The sequence below is a fragment of the Lepus europaeus genome, chromosome 11, assembly GCF_033115175.1.
Source record: "Lepus europaeus isolate LE1 chromosome 11, mLepTim1.pri, whole genome shotgun sequence".
NCBI lineage: Eukaryota > Metazoa > Chordata > Mammalia > Lagomorpha > Leporidae > Lepus > Lepus europaeus.
The window spans coordinates 53,879,029-53,902,957 of record NC_084837.1 but is presented as its reverse complement, the minus strand read 5'-3'; the positions used below and the strand labels follow the sequence as shown (position 1 = coordinate 53,902,957).

At 39.9% G+C, this 23,929-nt stretch overlaps 1 protein-coding gene across 1 annotated transcript; it reads right to left on the bottom strand.

Moving 5' to 3' along the window:
• Positions 1-21,793: 21,793 nt before the first annotated feature.
• On the bottom strand, positions 21,794-22,732 carry LOC133769480 (olfactory receptor 11G2-like). Its single transcript, XM_062204691.1, has one exon. It carries the CDS (start codon positions 22,730-22,732, stop codon positions 21,794-21,796), a length of 939 nt encoding a protein of 312 aa, XP_062060675.1.
• Between the last annotated feature and the right edge of the window lie 1,197 nt (positions 22,733-23,929).

Here is a 23,929-nt window from a genome sequence, read left to right as displayed (position 1 = left end):
CCTAAGTAATTTGTGGGTTTTTTTTTTGTTTGTTTGGTTCTTTTTTTTTTTTTTTTTTTTTTCTTTTTTGACAGGCAGAGTTAGACAGTGAGAGAGAGAGACAGAGAGAAAGGTCTTCTTTCTTCCGTTGCTTCACCCCCCCATGTGGCCGCTATGGCAGGCACGCTGCGCCCGGTCCAAAGCCAGGAGCCAGGTGCTTCCTCCTGGTCTCCCATGTGGGTGCAGGGCCCAAAGACTTGAGCCATCCTCCACTGCACTTCCGGGCCACAGCAGAGAGCTGGACTGGAAGAGGAGCAACCGGGACAGAATCTGGCGCCCCAACCGGGACTAGAACCCCGGGGTGCCGGCGCCACAAGTGCTTTTCTCTCCATATGTATCAGAATGAACACTAGCCATGCAGAGAATATACAGTGTCTGATAATACTAATGTCTAAAATGAGGTGCGTTATTCCCCCAATACTTTTGCAAAGTGCCCTGCTCATTTTGCATCTTAATAAATAAATAACACTCTAAGAACACAGAAAAAGCAAGATTCACAGAGCCTTTTTATTTCATCTACAAAAGGAGATTAAAGTTGGGCACTGTATAGGACTGCCAGCATGTCTTAATTCACTCCCTGAGTACTGGATAACACTAGTTTATTGAGCCCATAGCCTACACAGCAAATCAGCCAGGCTGCAAATCTGGATGCACAGTGCCTTTGTGCACCCCATTGTCTGGAGGGCACACAGATGTCAGAGTGCCCACTTCAGCTCCTGCAGCAACAGTGAGTGACAGTCACCATCCTCTTCTGGGCAGACTTCTTTTTAAAAAAAAAAAATTTATTTATTTTACTGTCAGAGCTACAGAGGAAGAGAGAGAAGACAGAGAGAGAGAGAGAGAGAAAGAGGTCTTCCATCCACTCCTTAGATGGCTGCAACAACCAGGGCTGGGCCAGGCCAAAGCCAGGAGCCAGGAGTTTCTTCCGTGTCTCCCCGGACTTGGGCCATCTTCCGCTGCTTTCCCAGGCCAGGAGAATGGAGTTGGGTTGGAAATGGAGCAAGTGGGACCTGAACCAGCTCCTGTACAGGATGCCAGTGTCACAGACAGTGGCTTTACCCAGTATGCCACAGCACTAACCCCTGACAGGCTTCTTACGCCAAGAATGACCTCCGGTGCCTCCTACAATGGCCTTGGTAAGAGAGGGAAGAAATGAACAGGTGCAACTTTCCTACGTTCTCTCATTAGAAATATTGAATGAGGGGGAAAGGCAAGTGCTTAAATCTCCTGCCAGCCTAAAAGATAATGAAGAGAAGGCCAGCGCCGCGGCTCACTAGGCTAATCCTCCGCCTTGCGGCGCCAGCACACCGGGTTCTAGTCCCGGTCAGGGCACCGATCCTGTCCCGGTTGCCCCTCTTCCACGCCAGCTCTCTGCTGTGGCCAGGGAGTGCAGTGGAGGATGGCCCAAGTCCTTGGGCCCTGCACCGCATGGGAGACCAGGATAAGCACCTGGCTCCTGCCATGGGATCAGCGCGGTGCACCGGCTGCAGCGCGCCTACCGCGGCGGCCATTGGAGGGTGAACCAATGGCAAAAGGAAGACCTTTCTCTCTGTCTCTCTCTCACTGTCCACTCTGCCTGTCAAAAAAAAAAAAAGATAATGAAGAGAAAAAGAAGAATTAGAACATAACACACCAATACTCATCAATTATCTCTTGAATGGGAAACTTAAAATTTTGTTCTCATCCTAGCACTTATTTTTGTTTTTTTAAAGCAAATACTAGCAATATTTTGCATTGAAATTACCATTAAAATAACTAAAACAGTAATTAAAAACATTAAGAAACTTTAAAATGATAGCTAGATGCAAGTAAATAAAAAAACTGTGCTTCATAATAGCCACAAAATGTAATACACTACCGAACACATTCACCAAAATAGTGAAGTAAATTTGAAATAAACTGAGTTCTTTTCTGAACACATTAGAAAAAGAAAAGTTATGAAAAAGTGGATATGACATACCATACTTTGGAATGTAATAAGTGTAAAATAATCATTTTATGTCAAATAAATCTATAAATGTATTGAAAAAAATATTCATAACATCAAAATCATACCTTCTCAAATGTTCAATAACTGGAAATTGATAAAGTGAATTATCATATGTACAGGACATAGTACAAGTTGTAGCCATTAGAAATCACATTTTGGGGCTGGCGCTGTGGCGTAGTGGGTAAAGCCACTCGCTGCCTGCAGTGCCAGCATCCCATATGGGCACCGGTTCGAGTCCAGGCTGCTCTACTTCCAATCCAGCTCTCTAGTATGACCTGGCAAAGCAGTGGAAGATAGCCCAAGTCCTTGGATCCCCGCACCCATGTGGGAGACTTGGAAAAAGCTCCTGGCTCCTGGCTTCAGCTTGGCACAACTCTGGCTGTTTGGGCCAATTAGGGAGTAAATCAGCGGATGGAAGACCTCTCTCACTCTGTGTAACTTGGACTTTCAAATAAATAAATAAATCTTTTTTAAAAATCACATTTTGAAATATATCTATCTGGCCGGTGCCGCGGCTCACTAGGCTAATCCTCCGCCTGCAGCGCCAGCACCCCGGGTTCTAGTCTCGGTCGGGGCACCGGATTCTGTCCCAGTTGCCCCTCTTCCAGGCCAGCTCTCTGCTGTGGCCCAGGAGTGCAGTGGAGGATGGCCCAAGTCCTTGAGCCCTGCACCCATGGGAGACCAGGAGAAGCACCTGGCTCCTGCCTTCGGATCAGTGCAGTGCGCCGGCTGTAGCGGCCATTGGAGGGTGAATCAACAGTAAAGGAAGACCTTTCTCTCTGTCTCTCTCTCTCACTGTCCACTCTGCCTGTCAAAAAAAAAAAAAAAAGAAAGATATCTATCTGATAGCTTTGGAAAATGTCAACAATGTAATGCTAAGTTATTTTTTCTTTCAGAACTGAAGATTCGCACAACTGCTTCCTAATTAGACTACAGGAAGGAAAAGCATCAAACCTCACAGTTCCTTAGCATAATGTAGGAGACTTTCCTCTGCTTCTTATATAAATTAGCATGACAATTTTTTATTTATCAAAATAAAAAATATTTAGTACAACAACAAAACAAATGATCCAGTTTAAAAATGGGCAAAGGAAACGAGAAGGCATTTTTCAAGGGATGAAACACAAATGGCCAACGGACACATGAAAAAATGCTCAGGATCACTAACAATCAGGGAAATGCAAATCAAAACCATAATGAAGTTTCACCTCATTCCAGTTAGAATGGCTATCATCCAAAAATCAAAAACAGCAAATGCTGGCAAGGATGTGGAGAAAAAGGTGGGAATATAAACTGGTAAACCTTAGGGGAGGCAGTAAGAAATGCCTCAGAAATCTAAAAATTGATCTACCATATGACCCAGCCACCTTACTCCTGGTAATATTTACAAAGAAAATGAAATCAGCATCTAAAATATTACTTGTACCCCCATGTTTGTAGCAGCTAAATTTACAATAGCTAAGATATGGAATTCAACCCAAATGTTAATCAACTGATGACTGGATAAAGAAAATGTAGTATACACCCACAATGGAATACTGCTCAACTATAAAAAAGAATGAAATCCTGTCTTTTGGAGGCTAGCAGGTAAAGCCTCTGCCTGCCATGCTGGCATCTGAGATGGGTGGGAGTTCATGTCCTGGCTGCTCCACTTCCTATTCAGCTCCCTGTGAATGGCCTGGGGAAAACCAGCAGAAAACAGCTCGTTTGTTCCCCGCCACCCATGTGAAGACCCAGATGAAGCTCCTGGCTTCAGCCTAGCCTAGACTCGGCTTTTGTGGCCATCTGGGAAGTCCCTGAGCAGATAGAAGATCTCTCTCCCTCTCACTTCTCTCTATATATCTATAACTCTAATTTTCAGATAAATAAATAAAATAAAATTTAAAAAAACCTGGCCGGCACTGCAGCTCACTAGGCTAATCCTCCACCTGTGGCGCTGGCACCCTGGGTTCTAGTCCCAGTCGGGGCGCCGGATTCTGTCCCAGTTGCTCCACTTCCAGTCCAGCTCTCTGCTGTGGCCCGGGAAGGCAGTGGAAGATGGTCCAAGTGTTTGGGCCCTGCACCCACATGGGAGACCAGGAGGGAGCTCCTGGCTTCGGATCAGCGCAGCGCCGGCCGTAGCAGCCACTTGGGGGACGAACCAATGGAAGGAAGACCTTTCTCTCTGTCTCTCTCTCTCACTGTCTAACTCTGTCTGTCAAAAAAAAAAAAAAAAAAACTTATGTTTTGCAGCAAAATAGATTCAATTGGAGTCCATTATGCTTGGTGAAATAAGCCAAACTCAAAAAGACAAATAGCACATCTTTTCTCTGATTTATGGTAACTAATGGAGTACAAAAATAACATTAATATCTATGAATGAAATTGCTATCTTCAGGATTTGATCATTATTTATCGCTCTTGTCTCTATTCTTGTTGAGCAATGGTCTTTCTTTTGAACTTGTTGAACTCTTTACTTAGTGGAGCATTAAGCCTGTGATTATGAAGGAAATTAAAAATATGTTATATAAAAGTTTAAAAAGATAAACCCGATCCTGTCCCGGTTGCCCCTCTTCCAGGCCAGCTCTCTGCTGTGGCCAGGGAGTGCAGTGGAGGATAGCCCAAGTGTTTGGGCTCTGCACCCCATGGGAGACCAGGATAAGCACCTGGCTCCTGCCATCGGAACAGCGCGGTGCGCCGGCCGCAGCGCGCTACCGCGGCGGCCATTGGAGGGTGATCCAACGGCAAAAGGAAGACCTTTCTCTCTGTCTCTCTCTCTCACTGTCCACTCTGCCTGTCAAAAAAAAAAAAAAAAAAAAAAAGATAAAAAAAAAAGGAAGGAGAGGAAGGAAGGGAGGGAGTTTATGTTCTTAGGGTTGTGTCTATGAACTGCTTGAAATTTGTGCTCTTTGTAATAATAAATAACTAAAAGAAGAAAAAGACAGACATATAGAGAAACTAAATAGGTTAATAGTTCAGAAATTAACCCATATACCCATGTTCAATATCTATTTTCAACAAAGATGTTGAGTCCAATTCAAAGCAAAAGAATAATCCATTCAACAAATTCTGCATAGACAACTAGAAATCCACATGTAAGAGATTAAGTTAATCTCTACACTTCAATAATATGCAAAAAATAATTAAAACTGCATTGAAGACTTAAATATAGGGGATAAAATTACAAAGCATTTACAAATAAACATAAAATTTCCATGACTTTCAAAAAGTATAAAAAACAAGGAAGGTGAAAGAGACAAATTGAGCATCAACAAACATCTACATATCAAAGGACATTATGTAAAAAGTTAAAAGGTAGCAGAGAATAGAAAAATTATTTGTATGCTACATTTCCCAAAAGGGTACAGTATCTAGAACATATAAACAATTCATAGAACCTTACAATACATAGAAAATCAAAATTTGTATAAGATAGCTTTTACATTAGTACAAAAATCTAGGACTAGCACTGTGGTGCAGCAGGTTAAGCCACCATCTGGGACACTGGTATCTCCTATAGGGGATTGTTCAAGTCCCAGCTGTTCCACTTCCAATCCAGCTCCCTGCTAATGTACTTGGGAAAGTAGCAAAAAAAGGGCTCATGTACTTGGGTTCAGCACACACATGGGAGACTTGGAAGAAGCTCCTGGCTCCAGGATTTGACTTGGCCCCACCTGGCCATTGTAGCCATCTGAAGAGTGAACCAGAGGATGGAAGACCTCTGTGTGTGTGTGTGTGTGTAAAAATCTGCCTTTCAAATAAATAAAATAAATCTTTTTAAAAATCTTGCTAGGAGTCAATCTAACAAAAATCATGAGACTTCAACATAGAAAACTATAATACTTTATTTTATAAATTAATGGAGGATTTGTGCCAAGACTATGGATTGTAAAAAATCATTAAGTAGATTACAAGAAACCTTCCCATCCAAAACTGTCCCAATCAAAATGCCAGCAATCATTGTTTTGCAAATTGACAAGTGGATTTTAAGTTTATATGAACAATTAAAGGTCCAAGACTACCCAAAAATGTTTGTGGAGAAATGAATAGAGAGGATTTATCTTAGCAGATGTTAAGATCTACTAGAAGGCTACAATAAGAGAATGTGTTACTGGTACAATGGGCACAAATTGCAACATGAGATTCCAGACATCAATCCGTATATAAACACCTATACTCAATTTATAATAAAATAGAACTGCATGAAAATGGTGAAGTTATAGCAATGGTGAAATGAAGGATTTTTTATCCATAAAAATGCACTAAGTCCAGTGTATTTTCAAATTCTCTCACTCAAAATATTGTTTAAATACCTTGTTCTCTGGGGGGCAGTCTCTATCAATTTAAAATCAAAACCTGCCACTCTAAAATTCCATCTCTGCTTCATGCTTAATTGTTCCCATATTGTTTTCAATCTGCTGTATTGTTATTTTTTAAAGATTTATTTATTTATTTGAAAGTCAGAGTTACACAGAGAGAGGAGAGTCAGAGAGAGAGCGAGAGAGGTCTTCCATCCGCTGGTTCACTCTCCAGTTGGCCGCAACGGCAGGAGCTGTGCCAATCCGAAGCCAGGAGCCAGGAGCTTCTTCCAGGTCTCCCACACTGGTGCAGGGGCCCAAAGACTTGGGCCATCTTCTGCTGCTTTCCCAGGCCATACCAGAGAGCTGGATAGGAAGTGGAGCAGCTGGGTCTTGAACAGGGATGCCGGTGCTTCAGAACTGACATTCATTTGTGCTCCACATAAGATGCAATACAAATGCCTCTAACAAAGTTTACAGCCACAGTCTGTGATGAGCAAAGAATGAGATCTTCAATGTATGCAGAGGAAACCAATGGAAAGCTCTATTTCAGCTATTGTGAGAACACCTTCTGTGACTTACTCCCTGGGAATCTTACAGAACACACAATTCTAGAGAAGAAAGGACCGACCCTACTTTGACACCTTTACTCTTCTTTGGGGAACAATAAGGCTATACCTGATTGTAAATGAAAATTCAAAAATGACCTCTTCTTTTGATGGAACTGTCAAGTCAGCCCAACACTCCATGACGTAAGCAAATAGAAATATCTAACGCTTTCAGCTGGCTTTAATTTTTCCAATAAACATACACTTTGAAGTTGGCAAAAACAATTTCAAAGATTCACTGTTTACATACTATGGACAATGACAAACTGAATCAACCAATTTCCTGGATATTCCTCACATGTCTTTCATTCTATTGAGTAATAGTTTCTCATCTGTGAGCTTCTCAACACTACCCAAGGAGTCAATGTAAAAGTTTTTTTTAAAAAAAGCTGGACCCCCCACCCCTGCCCTGCCATTCACCAAACTTAGGCAATTAGGTTAATGTATCAAAATTTTATCACTGCTCCAAATACATTGATTTAAGGAGTAAGTCAACACTGACTTAAGAAAAAATATGAAAAGTGTCCTCAAAGGTAGGTGAGACTCTCAAAGCAGTCTCAAATATATAGGTCTCAAGTTTACTCTCACTGTGAATTAACTATTGGCTATAACATATTGGCAGAGAACAGCAGCAGAATTGTAAAAATCTAACCTAATCTCTAAAGATCGTGAATTGCTGCTCTCAGGTTAGAGTTGTGCCCAGATCGTTAGATCCCCACAAAGACCCCCAGAGAGTCGATCACACCGAACTGCAGAAGCAAGGTTTATTTGGGAGTACAAGCCGCGACAGGGACCCCATCCAACCAACCGGCACAGCAGAGGAAGGAGTGAGGCCCCGGTCTTTGTTAGGGACAGTTTTTAAAGGAAAAAAAGGGCTACATCAGCAGGAAAAAAGAGTTACATACAGCATGGAAGCTTTGGGTACAGGGAGTTACAGGGGGGGCTTACAGCACGGAAGCTCTGGGCACAGGGAGTTACTTTGTTTAGCAATCTCTACTGAGCTGTCCTTGGTCTACGGAGCTAGCTGTCCCTGGTAAGCTTTGATACCTCTGAAATGCCTGAATGCCTGCTTTTACAAGGACTCGGGTCTGCTATGGGAAAGGGAGGCTGCTTTTTTTGTTTGTTTGTTTTTTTAAAATGGAGTCACTTTGGTTCTTCATTAGTATTAACGGCACAGTACACAGGGTGAGTCTCTTTTCCTCCTCTAAATCACAGAAGAAAATCCGAAATGTGTATGAGTCACACACATTACCCAAGGGACAGTGAGTGAAAGGACAGTCCACATGTGCTGAGCCATACTGCTCGAGGGAGGCAGCACCCACCACCAAGCCTGCAGGCTTCCAAAGCCATTTCTACCTGAAAAGAGGACTTGGGCCACACCGGCGACCACTTCTTTCCAGCTGATTTCAGTGCTAGCTTCCGCCCAGTGGTCACAAGTTAGTCTCCATCAGGAGCTCTTAGCTGTCGAATGTCTTCCTGATCCCAAAGAAAGGGTTTGTTGTTTTTGTTTGATTATTTGCCATTGCACTAAAATATTTTATCTTACCTGGCAATAAATGAGCTCAATATTTTCCTAGGACATTCAGGCTACTTGGCACTCCTGGTTTTACTGTCTGGAGTCAGCTACCTACTGAAGTTTACTAAGCAGAAGACAAAGAGCCAGCTGGAGATGTCACGGTGTCGGTTGCCATGCCAACAATTGTTATAATACATCACAGAGACGAGTGTAAGAGGGAAGAAAGCAGAGAAAAGTGCAGGAAGAACTGAAGAATAATAGGAAAAGCGTGCAGTATCTAAATATCAAGTGTAGAAATATGTTGAAAATTCTAGGGAAAACAACTGTTTTTTAGGAAGACTGACTTTCTTGTTGAAAAGAAGTGGTTTCATTGAAATGATTTCTCAGCTAATTTTCACCTTAGACTAAAAGTAAAAGGATTGAGATTGATTTGGGGTACACAGACTATTGTAACACCAGGAAGTTCAGTTGAAAGAAGCCAGAGAGCCATTGAAATAGCAGGAAATCAGTAGGTGTGGAAGATACAGTGACACTGTAAATACTATAGGGGCTGTTGCTAAGCAAAGTTAAAATATCGTGGAGTCCACACTGAAAGAGGGGTAAGTTACAGGAGAAACCTAGGAGGTGATGTAATTCTGGGTGATATCTGCTCTACCTTGCTCCCAGCATCAGTGTATGTAGCATGAGCAGACTGAATGTACACGCTAAGCCAGTCTGAATGAGCTGATGAGGATTATCTTGCCCCCTTGTGGCTGGGGACCAACACGCACAAAACTTGAAGACCGCAGGGAGAAGACTCCCAGTACGCCTGTCTGAAGAAGGGCGGCTCTGAAACTCCTCCTCCCTCCTCGCTACAAACATCGACTTGCCCAAGACTCGTCCAGTTCCAGCAGCATGAGATGATCAGACATTCATTCAATTAGCTAGAAGTGAACAAAACCTGATGCTCAGCCCTTATGGGAGATTCTTGCTGGGATAGACTCCCTAGGACTTTGATCAGAGTGGCTTATAGCACCCTGAGGTGAAATATTAATCTTCTCTCTCCTGAATCTAACATTCAATTATTTGTTCATTGAATCAGGTTGTTCATAAAGTATAGAGATTTAGTGGCAAGATTATTTAAGAAACAAGCCCTAAAAAATGACTGTTAGGCTCAGAGTGAAGATGAGCATAAAAATTTACTAACAAGAAGCTGGTGCTGTGGTATAGTGGGCTAAGCCTTCTCCTGCGGCAGCAACATCTCATATGGGCTCTGGTTTGAGTCCCAGCTGCTCCTATTCTGACCAGCTTGCTGCTATGCCCAGCAAAGCAGGAAAAGATGGCCCAAGTGCTTGGGCCCCTGTAACTTCCTGGGAGACCTTGAAGAAGCTCCTGGCTCCTGGCTTTGGATCAGCCCAGCTCTGGCTGTTGTGGCCATTTGAGGAGTAAACTATCGGATTGGAAGACTTTTCTCTCTGTTTCTCTCTCTCTCTCTCTCTCTCTCTCTCTCTCTGTAACTCTATCTCTTAAATAAATAAACAAATCTTTAAAAATATCTAGTAACATCTAAAAGTTATCTTCATTCTAAATATATTGTTCACTAGAGCTATCCTATACTCTTGAAACATAAAACACTAAGCTGCCTTTAAATCAAATCTAGAGGCAGGCTCTGTGGTGTAGCAACTAAAGCTGCCGCCTACAGTGCTGGCATCCCATATGGGCTCTGGCTCTAGTACCATCTGCTTCACTTCCAATCCAGCTCTCTGCTATGGCCTGGGGAAGCAGTAGAAGATGGCCCAAGTGCTTGGGCCCCTGCACCCACGTGGGATGCAGCTCCAACTGTTGCGGCCAACTGGGGAGTGAACCAGCAGATGGAAGACCTCTCTCTCTCTCTCTCTCTCTCTCTCTCTCTTTCTCTGCCTCTCCTTCTCTCTGTGTGTAACTCTGAATTTCAAATAAATAAATAAATCTTTAAAAAGCTAAGGCTGTTTAGGAATGTTATTGATATATATATGTGGTAGTCCCTTGACTGTCCTGGTGCTTTGTTGTATATATTATCACACAAAAGGAGCCATAAACCGTATTGTGTTTATCTAGAAATACACTTTAGATTACAGAAAAATAAGCATATATAATACCATATCATTCTTGTTCAAAACCCCTGTGCCTGTTTCCTAGGCCCTCTAAGAGAACGCTTACTTAAAGAAGGGTGAGGACATTTCAGAATGTTTGTTGCGCCCCCACCACATCCACATTCATCTTTCTCAAGTGAAAAGAATAAACAACTCACTCACTCACTCACTGATGTTGCTCGGTTTATGCTGCTCCTGCCTCCCTCCCACCACAAACTCTGAATTCTGTTGAATTGTTCTGTACAGGGGAGACTTTTTCTGCCTTCTTCACCCACTTTAGTTAAGTACTCCGTATGTTTGTCAAATAACATTCTACCAGTTTTAGCACTTAAAGTGCCATTTTAATGGCTATCATAATACAACCAATGTGTCTCTAAACAACAAATTTGAGAACTGGTATTGGTCTGTGACGTATGTTTTTCTCTTTCTTCACAATACGAATGGAGACTCTGGGCAGATATTTCTGTTGTAGCTCTAGTACTATTTAATTATTCCCCAGGAACCTTCAGCCATGCCTCTTTACTTGAAGCATAGCAGGAAGTAGGAACTAGTTCTGTTAGTTCACTTTTCCTCAGGGAATGGAAGGGCTTGGGAGTTCATCATGATTAAATAAAATTTCAAAACTATTTCATCTATTGGATAAATATTTTAAAACATCAGGGGAGAGGACCCCAAATATCAAAAGGTCATGATGCCAATAAAAAAAAAAAAACAGAAACAATTCCTTTCATCTGGGCTTTCATATTTACTATAAATATATAAATATGAGATTTGAAGCAGGCAGAAAGCCTTTTAAAATTCACCTTTTGAAATTAATGGCAAATTACATATTGAATCATACAATTCTCCAGAAGCCCCTCACATTCTTCTTACCCTATGGGGTAATATTTTATTTTTCCTCTCTGAATTTTCTTCTTGACACATAGCCAAGGAGTAAGTTGAAACCTTACATACCACAAAGCCATAAGTGTTAAGTGTCATGCATAAATGGACCTACTGGCAAGTGATTGCTTTGTGCTCTTAATATGTACATATCTATTCAAATAAAATTCAGACAAAGATGATTGAAACTGTAGATTTTCTTTCCATTTCATTGAGTTTTGGAAAAGCTATTTATCTAGTTTCCTTAACCCTTTAAAACATTAATCAATATTACTTACAAAGAAATTTAAGGATTTTGTGTGAAATGTGTAGCTCATAAATTTATGGAGTTAGATTTATATAAATATTATAATGAACTTCACTGCTTATTCAACAAAGAAAACATGAAAATTATCTTACCCTACTCTAATGCCAAATACTCCCAGCCCAAATATTGCTATCAGTTTCATTAGTGTAGTATGCCTCAGTTTTATGTGAAACAACCCTTCTAAGTTGCCAAACCCATTCAGCAGCTCTATGCTTTTTGTTGGTTGCATTTATAGAATCTTCTTTGAATTATGACTCCATACAGTCAGTATCCACAAGAAATACTGCAAAAGAAGACTCCAACAAGGTGACTATTATTTTTGATTTGGTATGAGTACTAGGATCCCACTGACAGAGAATATAACCGAGATAGCTGAGCATGGGGTCCTTGGAATTAGGACACAGGTCAAACTGTAAAGGGTTACTGCCTTTAAATCAATGAATCACCTGTGGAATGTTCTGGTTCCCAAGAGAACTCCAAAATGTTCCTTCTACATTCTAAACCCCCAACACCACACACACACACACACACACACAATTAAACCTATTTTCAAGCTACAAAAAAATTACATGAGTTTTAAAAATTCAGTTTAATGAGTTTTGAAGAAATAATCAGGATTTTGAACTTATAAGCAGAATGTTCCCTTCAATAAGAGAGCACTATAGAATAATTTATAAGCATCCCACAGGTAAAGATTTTTTTTAACTTATTAAGGTCAATGGTCTCTACTTTCTCATTTCCTGATAATGAATATGTTGTACTCAATATATGTATATGTTGTCTAGGAATGGCCATCAGAATTTGCTATCTCCAAGCAATGTAATACTTATTCTTTCTCAGATATACTATACAATAACCTCACCAGACAATTCATAGAGTTGTTCAGAATAACAAACCTGAATAAGCTTTTCGTTTCAAGCACACTATACAATCACAACAGATCAAGAGAAAATCTATGTCTACCAGGGTAAAACACACACACACACACACAAGCACACATACTCATAATTCAACAAACTATGGTGTCAACTACTTTTCCACCTATTATAATGTGATTGATAAGAGAAACAAATAGATTGACATACCACATTGCATTTAGATTTCAACAATCTACATAGTCCCATAGGCAGTAATAATATATAAACAGAAATCCTACTTTAGGCACCAAATGTGATAGCTAACAGTTGGGTCCTAAGAAAGCAAATTATAAAGTTAAGCTTCATTTCAACAACAATTTGGGAGGATTAGCAGAAGGAAGTAAAGCAAGATATCCCATATCTCAAGATTGTCTCAACAGAAAATCCCCAGGATGAGTATAAGAGAGCACAAGTGTTACAAATAAAAAGGAGACCAAAAAAACCAAGCACAGAAATGTTAAGGATAAAGCAATATGGTAACTATACATATACAAATCAAAATGTTTGTCTATTTTGCAAATTTTTGCAGCAAAATTGTCCAAGTCTGACCACAGCAAACAGTCTAGTCACTCAGAGCAATTTGTCTGTGGAAGGTCAGTTTCCCTAAATTGTGTATCCAGACCTCAACTTCACAGAAGAGTGTATCAGAATCTTCAGAATTTAAGGTGCAAAAGTGTAAGATTCTTCGCCATAGTGCAGTAGACCAGCTAGAGAAAGAGCATTTCGTACACTTGAGAACTTTAGTGCATGGAAAAATTGAATTATTTTAATGGGAAATTCATGCAATTTTTCATAATACACATTTTTCATTAACTCTTGGAAGACCCCTCACACATGGCAAAGAGATGAGAAAATGCACAGCTAGAGGTAAAGTAACTTACAAAATGATAAAGCTTGGACTCTTATATGAAATCCTGTATCCTGACCTCATCTAATGTTTTCCCCAAATTACATTCCTTATTTCTATTATTGTTTGTGTCTCACTTTCAAAATGAGGTCATGCTCTTCAGGAGAAAACCAGAAATCAGTCTTGTTCATGGAAACCTCACCTTCTGCTACTTTCTCAAAAAAAAAAAAAAAAAAAGTGGTAAAGGAATTTGGTGTTTCCAGGGGGAAAAACATCAACATTCATTAAACTGCAAAAAAACGTGTCATCTTCTTGTCTTCCAGATTAATGAATGTGCCCAGCAGAGAAAACATCCACTGCATCAGCTACTCTATCCTCATGGGCTTTCCCTCAAGCCCAGAAATGCAGCTCCTCTTCTTTGGACTCTTCTCAGTAGCCTTCATTCTGACCCTAATGGGAAATACAGCCATGGCCTGTGCTGTGCTGTGCAGTGGGACCAGAGCCTTCACACTCCCAGGTACATCCTCTTGGGGAACTTCTCTCTCCTGGAAATGTGTTACATCACTACAACTGTCCCGAACATGGTGGCCAGCCTCCTCTCCACAAGCAAGGCCATCTCCTTCGTGAGTTGCTTTGCACAGTTCTACTTCTTCTTCTCCTTTGGTTGTGATGAGGGCTTCTACCTTTGCATCATGGCCTTTTACAGGCACCTTGCTATCTGCCACCCTCTGCACTATCCACACATCATGACCAGACAGCTGTGCACTGACCTTGTCATCTTTGGCTGGTCTTCTGGTTTCATCCTCTTCATAACTCCTGTTGTTCTCGTTTCACAGTTGCCCTATTGTGGCCCAATATCATAAACCATCTCCTGTGTGATCCTTTCCCCCTGCTGATGCCGTCCTGTTCTGAAGACACCACCACTCAGTTCATTCACTCTACTTTCAACATTATCTTCATGGTTGGCACTTTTCTCTTTATCCGCTCTTCTATGCTCCGGTGCCAGAATTAGATTCTGGCCATGCTGTGGATGCCCTCAGAGCAAGCAAATGGAGGCTTTCTCCACTGGTGTCCTGTTTTTTGGCTCTATTATGGTAATGTATGTTAGTCCTGGATCAAGACAGCCAATGGAAGTGCAAAACATTGTGACCTTGTTTTATTCTGTGATAATGCTTCTTTGCAATTCTCTCATTTACAGCCTGAGGAACAAGGAGATGAAGGCTGCCCTAAGGAAAATCTTTGGGATGGAAACCTCGCTCACAAAGCATACATCACAAGACATGGTAAAACAAGTTCCATCATGACCTACCTGAAGAAACTGTAAGTAAGAAAGCTCTCTGGAGAAGTCAATCTTTTCAGTTAGGGAACTGTTACAAAGGAACTCACTATTGTCTATTGATAATATTACTATTAATTACTAATATTACTGTTAATTACTAATGTTACTATTAATTACTAATATCACTATTGATCTATTGAAAAAATGATTTTCTTGAGAAAATTGGAGCTTTTGCCTGCATGTACAGCTCCATTGCTAAAATGCTGCATAAATGTGCTTTGTACTTCAGAATTGGAGGAATCTATAAGATTGTAATATAGATCATACCCTTGTTTACAAATTAACACTAAGAAAATTCTCTTCCACTGATAGTTACTGAGATAAAGGAAGGAATTCTGAATGAAAGAGATTTAACCTAGCAGGTATGATCCTAAGACTCTACCTCCAAAGAAAACAACATTTTTTAAAAAGATTTATTTATTTATTTGAGAGTCAGAGTTACACAGAGAGGAGAGGCAGAGAGAGAGAAAGAGAGAGAGGGAGAGAGAGAGAGAGAGAGAAAGAAAGGTCTTCCATCCACTGGTTCACTCCCCAATTGGCCACAATGGCCAGAGCTGCGCCCATCCAAAGCCAGGAGCCAGGAGCTTCTTCCAGGTCTCCCACACGGGTGCAGGGGCCCAAGGACTTGAGCCATCTTCTACTGCTTTCCCAGGCCATAGCAGAGAGCTGGATTGAAAATCGAGCAGCCGGGTCTGAACCAGTGCCCATATGGGATGCCGGCACTTCAGGCCAGGACTTTAACCTGCTGAGCCGCAGCTCCAGCCCCAACATGTTTTTACTATAAAGATTTTTTAAACAAACTAAGAGCTTTAGATGAATATTAAATTATAGCTCAGATGCACCCAAAATAAAGATTTGGAATTTAGGACTATTTTTTTAATCTAGAATAGAGTGAAGGCAGATGCTAAATGTACATGATCAGGCATTAATCAGAAATTAACTCCGTTTGCTGCAAATCCAGTGATGAATCACAGGTTTGGAGATCATATTTTATTTTAGTGTTTTTGCTGTGAGGTATCTTTAAGTATTATGATAAATATCTAAAGGTTTTTTTGAAATATTGATCACAATTATTGGTTTGATAATACATTTTATTTTAACTATTGCCCAACTATCTTTCCAAATATGACCCACTAACGCAATGAAACAATATAGTAAGAGAAAATGCAACTTTGTATGAATTTGCATTTGCAACCTGCAGGAAGTCACCTTACAACCCTAAGTAACTTCCTTTTAGGAAGAATTTGAAGTTGTCTGGACTTTGAGAGGCAGGATTTCTGGGAGGTTCAATAACAAAACAGATTTCTTTATTGTATTTCATAGAAGCAAAGCAATCCAGTGAAAACAATTGCCTAGACAGATTTTTTCATGAGCGGCAAATTCACCCAAAATATCATCAGTGTCGCGACATGATGCTGAAGTTTTCCTGATAACTTTAATTGTGATTTCCCTCCGGGAGTTTAAGTCTCATTTATTCTACAATATTTGTCTCATGAACAGAGTGGGAAAAGACATGAAAATATGTTGTGCTTAATAAAGTTCATTGTTTATGAAAGTGTATGGTTTCTGCATTTGCAACCATCTTCATACTAATAATTAATGTGACTTTTCATATCTCAGACTGACCATATGCTATGAAGACTTTCACTCTAAGTGATTTCTGCCACTTAACAGAATTAAATATAAATTATTTAGCAACTCTTATTGAAAATGAATCTTGATGTGAATGGAAGGGGAGAGGGAGCGGGAAAGGGGAGGGTTGTGGGTGGGAGGGAAGTTATGGGAGGGGGGAAGCCATTGTAATCCATAAGCTGTACTTTGGAAATTTATATTCATTAAATAAAAGTTTAATAAAAAAAAAAGACTAAAAAAATTATTTAGCAACTCTTGTAAATTTAGCACTTTATAAATTAAGAATATAGCTATATCATAATGTGAAAGTCAAATGTGTTTATTTTGCTAACTATTCATAAGGATACAAACAAAAATGTCTCCCACAAAGTAAAGATTTCTTGTCTTGATTTTTTCTCACACATACTCCTCTCAATCACAATCAAACAGTCAGATTGTAAAGAAAAAGGGGAAGGGAAGAGGGAGGGGGAATAAATGAAGGAAAACAGAGGAGGAGGAGGAAAAGAAGAAGAAAATGAGTCACATTCTTTGCAGATCACACGTATACTTCCCTTTCCACAGATGGAAGGCAGCTTTACCACCTACTTCATTTATTTCAATCTATTTCAATACTACTGAGTATTTATCAATTGCTTCTCATTGAGGTAAACCTCTTACATAAACTATCACCTAATTTTTAAATAAGTATTTCTAGGAATTCCATGTGAAATTAATAGGAAAGGGAGTATAGTCTATATTTAAATAAAGCAAGTACTTTATTACATTAAATTAAGGCTCTTACGAAGTCTCAAAAACATCATAAACCTTAGTAATCTCCAAAATAGATATATTGGTATAGACTTTTATCTAATATGCATGGGATATCTTCCTTTTCTTCCTAAATCACCTCATGGAACTACTATTCCACTGAACATGTTTTTTAAATTATATATATAGGTATTTGTAGTTTAACTATTTTAAACATTTGCATATTCATTTCATGTGTAGATACTATACATATATGTACTATTTTCCTTGAAAACAGGGACATTAATATCAGACAACACGGGATTCACGAAAACAATCATGAAGTGAGGAAGAAGGGTATATGATTATAGTATAAATCAGTGAAGCATTTATAACCCTCCATATACCAAATAATAGGACATTTACACATGTTTATATTTATACAGCCATCTTCAAAAATGTAATCCACTAAATATGTTTTAAAAGCAGCCACCTCATTTATTACCTACAATAAATCATTATATACACAGCCTCTGGAGCAGGCTGTAATCAGTGTCTTATTAACAGATTAGAAAACTAATCCAACAGTTTTAGTGAGGCTTAGTAATTTCTTGACATCACACAATTAGTAAATCACAGTGGAATTAAAACATTCTGATAAGAGGCAATTTTAGTCAATTTCAAATTCCACCAGCAGGGGTGGGCTCTGTGGAGAAACAGGTAAAGCGGCTGCTTGAGATGCCCACATCCCCTATCAGAGGACTGGTTTCAGCCAAGCTGCTCCAGGCTCTGATCCAGTTTTTGGGTTCCTGCCACCTACGTGGGAGACCCGTATGGAGTTCCTGGCGTCTGGCTTTGGATCTTCCCAGGCTGCTGTGTGCATATGGGGAGTGAACCAACAAATGGAAGATATCTTTCTCTCTCCTCCTCTCTCTTTCCTTCTCTCTCTCTCTCTCTCTGTCTCTTCTTGTTTCTCTGTCACTCTGCCTTTCAAATAAAAATAAATAGATCTTTTTAAAAATTTCACCTGTAGCTGAATTGAACAATTTCAAGTGAATTTTAATGACTCATGTAGCTAGTCTGAATTAGCATATGCTGTAAGTATAAAATTAACACCAAATTTCCAAAGCTTAGTGTGGGAAAACTGAACACAAAATATCTCAGTAATAATTGTATGCCATTCACATCTTGGAATAATATTTTGATATATTGACTAACATATTATTCAAATTAATTTCACTTCTTTTTCATTTTATATAGTACCTACAAAATACTGATTTTTTTAAATTTTTGAGAGGAAGGAAGAGAAAGAGGAGACGAATGGAGAGCACTCATCCACTGGTTCATTCCCCAAATGCCCACCGTGGGCTCTTGCTGCAGCCAACACCAGGAGACAGGATCTCAGTTCAGGTCTCCCACGTGAGTTGAGCTCTGCCTCAGTCTTTACCGTCCATGAAACTAAAGGCAGAAGGTGAGTTCGCCTCCTCCATAAACTCAAGTACAGGAAAACCTCTGCTCACGGCGGAGGAGGCTTTTTGCCCCAGAACGGAATCCATTCAGCTCTACCAGGAGGTACTTCTGAGCCTCCCTCAGGAGGGGCTGTGTCTTTCAGACCTGGAAGGTGAGCAACACTGGCCTGTAACAAAGAAAATGCATTCACGCAACAGAAGTGAGCACATCCAGGTTACTAGCTCTTACACACCTTCGTAGGACCCAAAATGACTCCGCATCAAGTCGAACGGAACCTAAGGGAGGGAGAGGGACTGAAAAGAATAACAAGGGCGCAGAGAATGGAGCCAAGACAACAAGGCTGGTCAAGGCTCATTTATTCTAATGTCTCGGTGGTATTTATACATAACCAGCTGTAGAACAAAGAAGCACAAAGAAGCACAAAAGATAAAAACGTAAGCAACTTATCGGGGCCTCTGGTAGCACAGATAATTTTAACAGAGCATTCTTGATTATCATCCTCCTTCAGGATGGGAGTATGTGACTTTCTTATCCTAGAAATTCCACAAGCCAAGATTGGCCTTGATTTGTCCAAAGGCTGCCTACAGACTCCTTTCTTTTATTTTCCCCTGGTGGTAATGCAGTTCCTAACAATCCTGTGTGCAAGGGTGAGAGCGAACACCTGGAGATGAAGTCCTGCCCCTGAGAAGGTGGTGGCTGTCTCCACAAGGCCATTCCCTGGCATCAGAAGAAAAGCTAAGGGGCGGCATGGAGGGCACAGCACTGCTGGAGCTGGGGAGTGGAGGGGCATTCATGATTTTCTACCTCTTACAACTGAGCAAAAGTTACAGCACCAGCACCATAAAGGAAAAGAAAATGCACACACGAGCAAAACTGATGCTGTGGGGGCTTTGGGAAGAGTGCAGTAGAGATGTTAACATGATAATAATTTAGAAACAACTGACATTGGTAATGTGCTTTGATTTTACAAATACTTTTATATGTGATCTCATTTGATCTACATAAAACCCCAAGGGAAGATCTTACTAAATAATGTTTGCCAGGGTCGGCACTGTGGCTTAACAGGTAAAGCCACCGCCTGCAATGCCAGCATCCCATATGGGTACCAGTTTGAGTCCCGGCTGCTCCACTTCTGATCCAGCTCTCTGGTATGGCCTGGAAAAGCAGTACAAGAAGGCCCAAGTTTTTGGGCCCCTGCACCCATATGGGAGACCCGGAAGAAGCTCCAGGTCCTGGCTCCTGGCTCCTGGCTCCTGGCTTCGGATCAGCACAGCTCCGGCTATTGTGGCCATTTGGGGAGTGAACCAGTGGATAGAAGACCTCTCTCTCTTTCTCTGCCTCTCCTTCTCTCCCTGTGTAACTTGGACTTTCAAATAAATAAATCTTTTAAAAAAAAATTGTTTGCTGAGACAGATTCAGAAAGCAGTCATCAATCTTTATACTGCGAAGCAGAAAAATTGTAGCACAAATCTTCTAGAAGACAAGGGAAGAATGAAGGGGACTATAGCAACTATAGCAAAAATGGTTTTCTTTCAATTTTGCCATTCCATATAGTAGCTCTCTTTAGAAAATAAGAACTTTTTTCTTAAAAAATAACACTTTTTTAAAAAATTTATTTTAAAGACAGAATTGCAGAGATAGAGGGAGAGAGAGAAAGAGAGAGATCTTCAATTTGTTAGTTAACTCCCCAAATGGCTGCAACAGTCAGGGTTGAGCCAGGCTGAATTCAGGAGCCTATATATAGGAGGATTCTATATATAAATTACAAACCACAGCAAACAAACAAGGAAGAACAAAATGAAACTGTCAATAAAGAATGAAATATACAGTTCTGAGCAGAATAGAAAAATACAGCCTGATGTTGGTCTTAACCTAACTTCAGGCCCAAAAGCCTTCCTAATTCAGGGAGACATTCCAATAATACCTGATGTTGGTCGATGCATTTTTATGTAATTATTATTGATAATACAATATTATATTTATTAAGTATAAAGCACTATTATAAATGCTTTCATGCATTAACTCATTCAGCCTGTTTGATGCAGATATAATGTTAGGAATCATCTGCAGTTAAAATTAGGGAAGCAGGCAAATAACAATTTGAGTAATTTGACAATAGAGACAAGTTTTGAAACTAAGTAATCAGTCTGAACCAAGAGTTTGCATCTCTGTTTTGTTCTGTAGCTTAGCTTTTTCTGTGTATATTTTTTCTGAAAATTAGATTACACATATAACAATTTTACTTTTTAAATTATTGGAGGGGTGAGCATTTGGCATAGTGATTGGGGTCTCCCGTACCATATCGAAGTGTACCATATCCCGTACCATATCCTGATTTCAGCTCCCTGATAATGTACATCCTATGAGGCAGCAGGTGATGGTTCGAACACATGGGTCCCTGCCACCCATGTGGGGGGTCCAGCCTGAGTTTCCAGCTCCTGACTTTGGCCTGGCTCAGCTCAATGGTTTTAAGTCACCATCTGGGGAGTGAGCCAGTAGATGAGAACGTTCAGGTCATTGTGAACCCTTGCATCTTTAAAGCAGATATTAGGATGTATTACAGTTAAGAGTCTCATGCTCTACTGACTGAGCAGCTTGGATTTATTTGCAACGTTGTCCATTGTGGCCAAGAAAGAAAGTTTCTCTGTGGCTTCAGGATGACCATTTTCTCAGGAATATAACAAAATCATATAAACCTCCCAGGCTTTCACTGATCAAGACATTCTCAGAGCTGTCAAATAACTATGATTCCAACTATAGCCTTAAAATTTTTCATGCATGTATCTCTTCACAGGTAGTTATTTCATGATATTCTTGGCAGAGACAGAACTTCCAAGGAAGGTAGTGCTTGGATATGCACATGGAAAAGCATCCTTATAGTCCACACACACAAAGAGTTCATTCTGAACTCTTTACATAATTTGTAAATAGTATCTGCTATGATTATCAGCAGACAAGATTCTGATAAGGAATAAATGCTATAGCATTCCATTTTACGATATTATCTTGTGGAAGCACTTGTTCCAGACCTAGAACCTTTTCTTCCATTTAATTGTGATTTTTCTTTACTCTTCAAAATAGGACTCAAGAGAAATTTTATCTCACCAATGTGTCTCCCATTCAGGAATGACTTTAAACTTTGCACACAACTTTCCTCAAGGCAATCTTCATCTCCTTATTCCTGAGGCTATAAATCAGAGGATTTAAAAGTGGAGTCACAATTGAGTAAAACATTGTTACAAATTTCTGCATGCCAGGCTGATTGGCTGCCCCTGGGCTTACATACATCACCATGATGGAGCCGTAAAATAAGGACACCACTGTAAGATGGGACGCACAGGTGGAGAAGGCTTTTTTCCTGCCTGAACCTGTGGGAACTTGAACCACAGCTCGAAGGACCAGAGAGTAGGATACGAGAATGTAGACCAAAGTGACGAGCAGTATTACAGCGCTGAAGGTGCTACATGTCAGAGTTGTCTTGGGGACAGGAACACATGATATGGCCAACATTGCCCCCAGATCACACAGGTAGTGATCAATAATATTTGAACCACAAAATGGTACTTGGGAGACAAGAGTGGCAGGTGTCACTAACCAGAGGAAGCCACCCACCCAGCAGGCAGACACAAGGGTTCCACAGAATTTCCTGGTCATTATGGTGGGATAATGTAATGGACGGCAGATGGCAACATACCTATCAAATGCCATGAGAGCCAGGAAGAAAAGTTCTGTGGCACAGAGAGAGAGGAAAATGTAGAACTGTAGGATGCAGCCATTATAGGAGATGGTCTTGGTTTTGGAGAGGAAGTTGAACAACATATTAGGCACATTGGAATTTATGTAGCAAATCTCCAGAAAAGAGAAGTTGGCCAATAAGATATACATGGGGGTGTGGAGTTGCTGGTCCCACCACACAGCACAAATAATAGCACCATTGCCCAACAAAGTCAAGATGTAAATGAGGGAAAACAAAGCAAAAAGAAGAATTGCTACTTCTTGGCTACACAGGAAACCCAGAAGAATGAATTCATGAGTGGCAGCAGTGACAGTACTGTTATGTGAAAGAAGCATTTTCTATTATGACATGCACAGACAGAACTACTTGTTAAGAGTCTCCTATTTCATTCATCTCTTCTTAAAGTCTCAATTTCTCATTGGAAGTAGACAGTATTTCAAATGAAATGGAATGTTTAATTAACATGGAGACTTTTTAGCAAAATAGAGCAGTTGTAAAACAATAAACACCATGGATTATTTTACTTTAAATATCTCCTCCAGAGTAATTTTCCAGTTTTAGCCTGTAAGAAAAAAAAGAGATGAAGCATTATTACTTAATCTGCCACTATAGTACACTTTATTATTAATTACAACATAATTTTATAAATTTACCACCTTGTTTCACCTTATTATACCAAATTGCACCCTAATTATTATACATTTATTTAATGTACATGGAGCTGTTAAGCTTGAGAAATGTATTTATGTCCTTGAGTGGAGCTTTAAATATATTATATTAATTATATTATTACTTATGCCACTATATCAGTCAGACTCACAAAGCCTATTAATTCTTTCTAACTGCACTATTATAGATAATTGGCAGGTGGCAATTATAATCCATATCCCTAAGTAAAAGTTGTTCCATTAATTACTTAGCTTCCATTAGAAACCCACATTCCCAGACGATTCTAGTGAGAAAGACAATGGCTGGCTCTGAGTATTACCATTAAGCCCTATGGCTGACAGAAAAGTTTGATCTCAGAGAACTTTGTTTCAGAAGGTTTATATCAACACGGTTGATCCATTGTGTAATTATATAGGCTAGACTACCGAATTAGAAGCAGTCTGCTAACATGGAGGAAAGCTAATAAATAACTGATATCAATTCAGCAATTCAGAGTCTAAATATAACATGCTGTACAGCCTTTCTTTCCCATTTGCAAAATTCGCCCGTTTACTACTCTTTGTTCTATTCCTATCTGTTTTATATCTAGATATTTTGCATTACTTCAGTTTTCATTTTAAATACATATAATTTAGAGGGGAAAAACAAAGGGTTTCACTTCCTAATGCTTTATAAGTAGAAAGTCAAAGTGACTTTCTAAGAATTGGGACACATTACAACTCAATAGCCAACAGCAACAAAAATTCTTAAATAAGCAAAGGCCTTGAATGGACATTTCTTCAAGAAAATGTACAAAAGTCAACAGGTATAAAAATACACTTATCATAGCTAATCATCAGGGAAATGCAAATTAAAACCACAAT

Bases quoted from the DNA above. Each gene is read 5' to 3' on its own strand.
- LOC133769480 (XM_062204691.1), bottom strand. From the start codon at position 22,732: ATGCTTCTTTCACATAACAGTACTGTCACTGCTGCCACTCATGAATTC.